General features: G+C 38.0%; 1 protein-coding gene across 1 annotated transcript; it reads left to right on the top strand.

Moving 5' to 3' along the window:
• The first annotated feature begins 490 nt into the window (after positions 1-490).
• Positions 491-8,397, top strand: LOC125555596 (glutamate receptor 2.8-like). The gene is made up of 5 exons (XM_048718497.1): positions 491-749; positions 4,079-5,412; positions 5,517-5,820; positions 6,321-6,715; positions 7,596-8,397. Exons 1-5 carry the CDS (start codon positions 491-493, stop codon positions 7,998-8,000), a joined length of 2,697 nt encoding a protein of 898 aa, XP_048574454.1. The 3' UTR covers positions 8,001-8,397.
• Positions 8,398-8,712: the final 315 nt, after the last annotated feature.

The raw sequence follows: 8,712 nt of genomic DNA, 5'->3' as shown, positions 1-8,712 counted from the left end.
GTTCTTTACAACGGAACGAATACGTTTATTTTTCAAGTGATTCGTATCGTCATGGTGTATCGGTTCCTCCCAATCGTCGCCCACCTCTGATGGTGTTTAGGAACTTATAATTCTTGATTGACGATTTTTAAATGACCTCTCACATGACTGCACATATATAAAAAGATCATTCGTTCGCGCGGACAAACTAAGGATCAAAGTCAATCCGCGTTGAACGTGTGCACGCAGGTTCCATGGACCGATTCGTACCGTGTATCTTTGATCCCACTTGTCGTCTCATGCATGCGAGAATTCATTTATCCAGAGGCAATTCCGGTTGAATTTCCCGTAGTTTGGCCGCGAATAGAACACACCCCAAAGTCCAGTGACCAAGGTTAAACAACTAACCTGTCACAAATCAGCCAGTCGCTACTCTCAGTTTGACCACCAGCGTCCTCCTTGATGCATATAAGAGGGTGCAATCAGTGCATCTCAGCACAAGAAAAGTGTGATGGAGAGAGCACGCGGAGCCATCATCCTCTTCCTGTTACTCGCTGTCGATTTCGGCGTCGCCCAGAACACCACCGGCAAAACAGATGGATTCCATGTCGGGGTGATCCTCGACCTAGGATCGCCGGTGGGAAAGGTGGCGCGAACCAGCGTTTTGCTGGCCGTTCAAGACTTCTACGCGGCCCACCGGAACTACAGCACCAAGCTTGTTCTCCACGTTAGGGACTCCATGGGCAGTGACATCAAGGCCGCATCAGCAGGTACATAGTACGTGTGTATGCACTAGGCAGTATGTCACGTCGTCAGGATTCGGAAATATCAAAGGATTTTATTTGCTACTACTTCGTAAATATAAAAATTGGCCTAAGAAAGAGATCATATACATATACATTGGCTTAAGAATCTAATTGATCAGGACTAGCCTATATCCTAAGGGCTTGTTCGGTCACTCCTCTCCCGAGAGGATTGGAGGGGATTGGCGTGGATTGGGACGTATTTTGACTTACAAGGGGTTTAAATCCTCTTCAATCCATTCGGATCCACACTCAACCGAACAATGCCTAAGGATAAATTGCTTGACTGTCCAACTACTAGTCATTTCTAGACGCTCATTCTAGTGTACGGATCGGCTGCTTCATGCGCCTCGTTAAAGTAGAATATCTTACTTTTATGAAAGCAGTATCTTTGCTCAAATGTACCAAGCTAGTTTTAGGGTTATCTTTCATTGCCTTTCGGATGTCAAGATCCATAAATACGATGCATCATCCGCGTACTATAGAATAGATAATCCGCCATCCACCAGATGAAGCACCATCCCATTAATAAGATCCGCTGACTTGGCTCTCTCGATCAACTACATTAAAAAGGACAGGGAAAGAGGACCCCCCCCCCCCCTGATATAGGTCCTTTTCATTAGGAATGTGGCTCTAAATTATTGCTAACATTGGTGCCAACACTTCCTTCGGAAAAGTAAACCTTTTCACCAACTTGCAGCAAGATGGTGAAAATCCTTTCATCTGGAGGGTCTGAAGAAGAAAAGGTCACTTAAATTTATGGCACGCTTTGTCAAATCAATTTTAAAAATCACTCCTCCCATGTATGATGGAGCTCGCGAACAGTCTCAAGAAGAAATAGAATTTCTCCAAGAATGTTTCTACACTTAATGAATATCATTTGAGTTGGACGAACCATGTGATCAACAGCCTGATTAATATTCTATTTGTTGCCAGTTTAGTGAATACTTTGAACCTCGTGTTTAGCAGGCAAATGTGTTTGTAGTGTTGAGAGCCTAATTAGTCTGACACCAAAAGTTGACATACCAGATTTTGGCATATGCCAAATTTTGGCTAGAGATTGGTTGGTTACCAATTTTCATTGTCAATCTCACAAAAGGTTGCCAATGTTGGCAACTTTTAATTTTGCCAAATCTTGGTAGCAAACCAATCAGCCTCTAAATTCGCATGGCCTCTTTAAATTTTGGAAGCAAGTTAATTACCCCAAAGTTGAGATTACACAGTGGTAGGTCACTGCTATGAAATGCATGGAATGGATCCATCAAATCAACTTTTATTACCTCCCAAAATACCTGGTAAAACTCGGCCAGAAATTCATCCGGTCCAAGGGCTTTATTATGTTCTATCCAAGAGATAGCATCCCAAACCCCACTTTTCATGCAAGGAGTAGTGAGGAATTTATTTTCTGGCATGAAAAGTTGAGGGACATCTTACCCAAAAGCTGTAGACATCATAATATTGTTGTGCTCAGACGAATCAAACAACCCCTTATAACAGTTTGTGATGTTATCTTTGAATCTAGCATCACTCACTACCGAGCCATCATCTCTTTTTAATTTGAAAATATGATATTCCTGATGCTTCTAGTTTAGTTGGGAATAGTTGAGAGATCTTAGACCAAATGCAAAATGTATGAAAATCATAATACAGAAAAGGTGTTTTTTAATTAAAAGGTGGTCTATTTCTAGCTGAAACCCCATTCTTGAGTGACATATTAACTTCTCCTAACAGGCTCAATCAAGCAATCCCCTATTATAGTATGGCCTCAAAATTGAAATTAAAACATGTTCAAGCTCTCCACACTCTCAATTGATAAGCAAAATTTAGAACCTCATCGTTGTTAATGTGTTACTAAAAACATGTATTGAAAACCTCCACAAGTCAATGATATAATTCCATAGGAAATAGAAAATTAGTACCTCGATGGAAAAACATATGGCATACTTGGCCTGTACAAAGACATGCACCAGCCAACAATTAATCCAATAATACATGGATTATGGTATATAATCTAGATGCAATTGGAATTTAGATTGCTATTTAAATGCATTATATTCTAATTGTAATTTTGTACTATAAATAGAATGTTGTAATACGAAATTTAAGTTCAAGGTTTGAAACCGGACAGTCAAAATACACGGCAACCAACATCCGTAACAATCTAGAACCAATTGTGAGATGAGAGGTAACAACATACATGAGTTCTTTCTACCTATGTAACGATATGAAAGCTTTGCATTTTCACAGAAAAAGTGCAACGAAAGGAGTACATTTTACTCATGTCATTTCGCATAAGTTTGCTAATAGTTAGAATACCTCAGAAACTCGACTCTGGCATTTCTAATTGGGCGGGTTCATATTCTTGACTTGTATCTCGCATTTTGAATACAATTTGCTTGTAATCCCTTTGTTCCAAAATGCATTGCATATTGGTTTTGTCTTAAGCTAAAATATGTTAAGTTTGACTAAAATTATATTGAAAATATATAAACATTTGCAATACGAAATAAATACAATATGGAAATATATTTCACTATGGATTGATTTGGTATTGTAAATTTCTATAAACTTAGTCAAACTTTATAAAGTTTAGAGAACAGGCTTTCACCCTGCTCTATAGATATAGCTAAATTGTCGCCCGAGTTGCCCTATAGAGCATAAGGGTGACATTAAAGAGTGACATCTCAAACTTTATGAAGTTTGCTTACGAATATGGAATGTATTTTGGAGCGGAGGGAGTAAATATCTCTCCATGGTGTTACACTATTTTGTTCAGAAATAGGCTTTTGCCCCACTTTATAGATAAAGCACCAACCAAGTCCATACAAGTCATCCAAGTATGAGGAAAAAAAATACTACCTTTGATCCATAATAGGTGCCACAGTTTTGAACTAACCCCAGTTCAAAACTGCGACACTAACTTTGGATCCAAGGGAGTAAGAGGTTTTTGGGTGTTACACTATTACCCTTATATTTTTAATATATGTGGAAAAACAGTAGGGTCTAGTTCCCTATTGTGTTTCCTGATAAGAGTTCAGATTTTTTTTTATTTTCTTGACATGTTTGTATTGTCAAATATCAGCTTCTTGTAACATTATTTGGCTATTTGTTATGTCTGGGGAGTATAGAGGCAATATTTTAAATTAGAGTATTGACTCAGAAAACTGGAAGGTCCAAAACTAAGTTTTTTCCAACCTTCTTCCAATTTTGAAATAGTTGATTATGTTGTTGAGTACTACAGACTATTCCATAGATATTATCTAACCATCATTTTCTTTGTTCTGCCCTTCCCAAAGCTATTGAATTACTAGAGAATTACAAAGTGCAAGCCATTATTGGTCCCCAGAAATCATCAGAAGTTGTGTTCATATCCAAACTTGGAAATATAACCCAAGTCCCCATAGTATCATTCACAGCAACAAGCCCCTCTCTCACTTGTGATAGTATGCCCTATTTTGTACGAGCAACACCAGATGACTCGGCTCAGGTGAATAGCATTGCCTCGCTTGTACAAGCATATGGATGGAGAGAAGTGGTAGCAGTATATGATGACACTGACTACGGGAGAGGCATTGTACCATACCTCACTGATGCACTTCAAAACATTGATGTTCGTGTTCCATATCGTAGTGTTATCCCTTCATCGGCAACAAGTGAGACCATTATAAAAAAACTAAATGAGTTGATGGCAATGCAAACAAGGGTATTTATTGTTCATATGTCATCCACTATGACTTCCCTTCTTTTTATGAAGGCCAAAGAGGTAGGGATGATGAACCAAGGATTTGTGTGGATTACCACAAGTGGAGTGGCAAACATCATGGACACACTCAATCCAAGTGTCATTGAGGCAATGAATGGTGTGCTTGGAGTAAGGTATCATGTTCCCAGATCGCAAGAACTTGATAACTTATCCAAAAGGTGGAACATAATGTACTTGCAGGATAACCCAGATGAATCACCCTCCAATAAACTAAGCATTGTTGGGCTATGGGGCTATGATACAATATGGGCATTGGCACGAGCGGCAGAAAAGGTTGGAGTATCCAATATCACAAACAAGCCACCATTGTCCACTAAAAACTCCACATACTTGGAATCCATGATTATTTCCACTAAGGGTCATGAACTCTTAAAGACAATTGTACAAAATAAGTTCAGAGGTTTCAGTGGTGAGTTTGACCTTACAGATAGACAACAACATAAAACTTATGTGTTCCAGATAATAAATGTTGTTGGAAGAGGTTGGAGAGAAATTGGATTTTGGACTGTGAAAAGTGGACTTTCACGACAGTTAAAGCAAGATGGCTTCAAAAAAACAGGACAACACTCAATGCATGATCTAAATCCTGTAATTTGGCCCGGAGAGTCAACCAAAATACCAATGGGCTGGGAAATTCCTACCGTTGGCAAGAAGCTTAGAGTTGGTGTGCGTTCAAGCAAAATTCCGGAGTTTATAAAGACATACAAAGATCCTGTCAAAAATGAAACAACAGTGAGTGGCCTTACAATTGACATATTTGAGGAGGCAGTAAAGAGGCTACCTTTTCCACTTTCTTATGAGTACCTAGAATTTGACACAGCTGATACAGGGAGCTACAATGATTTTGTTTATCATGTTTATCTTCAGGTAAGAAATACTTTAGACAATTGAGCTTATATTGTTTAGTCAATCATAAAATATAGTTATTCGTCTTTTTCTCAAGTATAAAAGTCTGACTAGTGTCATTGTAGGAATACGACATAGCGGTTGCAGATATTACTATAAGATACAACAGATCATTATATGTCGACTTCACTGTACCATACACAGAGTCTGGAGTAGGGATGATTGTTCCAGTGAAGGAAAACGTGATGAAGGATGTGTGGCTTTTCTTGAAACCATTGAGCACTGAGATGTGGTTTGGCAGCATCGTATTATTTATGTACACCGGAGTTGTTGTCTGGCTGCTGGAGTATCTAAATGGCAATGAACATGTGCATGGTCCCTTTTCACTCAAACAACTGGCGACTACAATATTCTCCATTTTTGAAGAGAGTGAGTACTGTTATAGTTTCTTTGATCTTGGTAGAATTTTGAACAAGTATTTTAGTCGCATAGACAAAGCATGTGTTGCACTATGTCAAAATAAGAGGAATCATCAATAGATTACTACACTGAGCTGACTAAACATCTCTAGGAATCTATGGTAATTAATTTTATTTTAAAAATTCAACAACACAAAAACTTGATCTTCCTACTTAATAATGCTCAATAAACACAATACGAAGAATCAAGGTGGGGGGTGAACTAACCCAAGCTTGTATTTTCTAGAAAAAAATCAACAATGCACATGTTCTTCTTAATTGCACTTCATTACAGATAAAATATAGACATTATTCGTTATTTGAATTAGTTAAAAAATGATGGCATAACTTGCACTAATCATATAAACAAATATTCATATACCTTCTAGCAAGTCCTGAAATGTCGTGCATTGCATTCCAGCTTCAAAATTTCTTATGTTTCTTAATAAAGAATGATTGTTATTTCTACAGAGGAGAAGCTAGAATGCTTTCTACCTAGAATTGTTTTGCGTGTATGGATGGTTGTACTTCTGGTACTTGCAGCAAGTTATACAGCAAGCTTTGCATCAATGCTTACTGTACATAAGCTTTCACCAACAGTGACTGATGTTCATGAACTCCAAAAGAATGGAGAATATGTAGGGTTCCACCAAGGTTCTTATATAGAGGGTCTACTGGTGGAAATTGGTTTTGATACATCTAAGCTCAGGGCCTATGCAACACTTGAAGATTTCTATAGTGCTCTTTCTAATGGAAGCATTGTTGCGGTTGTACTTGACGTCCCATACATCAAACTGTTCCTCGCAAAGTACAACAAAGGTTACGTAATGGTGGGGCCTATATACAAGAGTGCAGGTTTTGCATTTGTAAGTTTAACTAATCTCACTATTCTCTTCTAGTACCATATTACCACAAGATTGTAGTTTAAAATTCAAACTTGTAAATATATAAATATCTGTTGAAAAATCAAAGATAAATAGATAGTATGATTATCTAATAGCGTCCCAATGGAATGATGGAATTTTATTACAAGAATTGTTGCAACCAATTTGGTAACAACAGATAAGAAAATAAATAGCAAAATGAACACAATAATCTTTTTAATAAATTTAGCTACAATACACGAACAACATATATATAAGAGGCTTGGCGAAACAATCACATATAACAACATAACTCCATATGTTTACTATCGGAAACATTAACCTGAGCTGATATTTGTAACTCATCACACTAAGGCTCTTTTTGGAATTGACCTGCATTATGATAAATAGTCTTTGTCGGTTGGTTTATTTTTGGATACCTAGGTGTTTGACTATCTCTCTTTTTCTAATCAAATAGCATATTTGCATTTGAAAACATATGAGATCTCATGTGGGAGATCAACTTTGATAATACTTCATCTAACTCTAATTTGATTTATCCCGCAAAAAAAACTCTGATTTGATTTACCAACAGATCAATAGACTTTTCACAACCTTTTTACACCAACTTTAAAAGTAAGTACATGATGCTCCACAACAATCACAAACTAAGCCTGAAAGAGTTTACTGGATTTTTGTGCTATTTAAGCAACTTTTTGAATGATTAATTGAGGGGTATGGCAGTGCTAAATAATAGAACCCTCATATTAGTTGCATATTATATTAGAAAAAAAGTTTTCAGGATTTTACCGAGTCAATGTTGTTAGTGGGACATTATATGTTAGCATGCACATCTTATAACAATTATCTCATTGCTAATTAGGCGCTTCCCAGGAATTCTCCACTATGTGCTGAGATGTCAAGGGCGATACTCAACATAACAGGAGGAGATACTATCATTCAATTTGAAAAGAAATGGATAGATCAAAATAGCCATGAAAATGATGGCACGCTTGATGGTTCAGGCGCTATCACTTTTGAAAGTTTTGGGGGATTATTCCTCTTAACTGGAGTTGTGACAACATGTTCCCCTTTTGTAGCGGTGTTGATGAACCGCTACAAAGAACATCAACAAGATCCAGGGAACAAATCAGATGACCAGAATGAATTTGAACACAAGCAAGTTAAGAAAAGGAGAAATGGGAAGAACAAAGAGATGAAAACGGAAAATGAATTGAGAGAGACAAACAACACTGTTATTGCCTCACAGTTCGAGCAGAAATGGTGACCGACTACCACACAGTAGGTACTCACACCCAAAATAACAATGCAACATCACTGACTCATATCGGTTCACAAACCATTCTTGGGGAGACAAAAGTGGTAGGTGGCTCAAGTTATTTCCAAACTGAGCAAAGTTCACCTTTCAAGCTCAAAGATGAACAACTAACTAACTACAGGGGCAAAGCTGGTACAACCAAACTTGGGTACACTGTGCATTCAAAATCAAGTAAATTTTTAGTTTACTTATGCTTCAACCTTTCAGGCATCGCTTGGTCGACAACTGAAAAGGCTAATTGGTCCCATTATATAATGTAATTTTTCCTGAAAGAATCAAAGCTCTCTATGAAGTAGTAGGGTATATGCTCCTTTAGTAAGATCATTGAGATGGTAGTGCACAATATATTGTAAGGCATCCAACACTATCTATCCCCGAACAGAACTTTACAACACTATGTCAGTAATACAGTGTAGGGGAATGCAGTAATTTCAAAAAAATTCCTACGCACACGCAAGATCATGGTGATGCATAGCAACAAGAGGGAAAAGTGTCGTCCACGTACCCTCGTAGACCGTAAGCGGAAGCGTTGTGACAACGCGGTTGAAGTAGTCGTACGTCTTCACGATCGACCGATCCCTAGTACCGAACGTACGACACCTCCGCGATCTGCACACGTTTAGCTCGGTGACGTCCCGCGAACTCACGATCCAGTAGAGCT

The sequence above is a fragment of the Triticum urartu genome, chromosome 5, assembly GCF_003073215.2.
Source record: "Triticum urartu cultivar G1812 chromosome 5, Tu2.1, whole genome shotgun sequence".
In the NCBI taxonomy this organism is placed as follows: domain Eukaryota; kingdom Viridiplantae; phylum Streptophyta; class Magnoliopsida; order Poales; family Poaceae; genus Triticum; species Triticum urartu.
Note: the sequence above shows the minus strand (reverse complement) of the source record. Positions and strands in the feature narration are given on the sequence as shown.

Coding starts and splice junctions, on each gene's coding strand:
- LOC125555596 (XM_048718497.1), top strand. CDS start 491: ATGGAGAGAGCACGCGGAGCCATCATCCTCTTCCTGTTACTCGCTGTC. Junction 5,413..5,516: donor TTTATCATGTTTATCTTCAG/GTAAGAAATACT, acceptor GTGTCATTGTAG/GAATACGACATAGCGGTTGC. Junction 5,821..6,320: donor ATTCTCCATTTTTGAAGAGA/GTGAGTACTGTT, acceptor TTATTTCTACAG/AGGAGAAGCTAGAATGCTTT.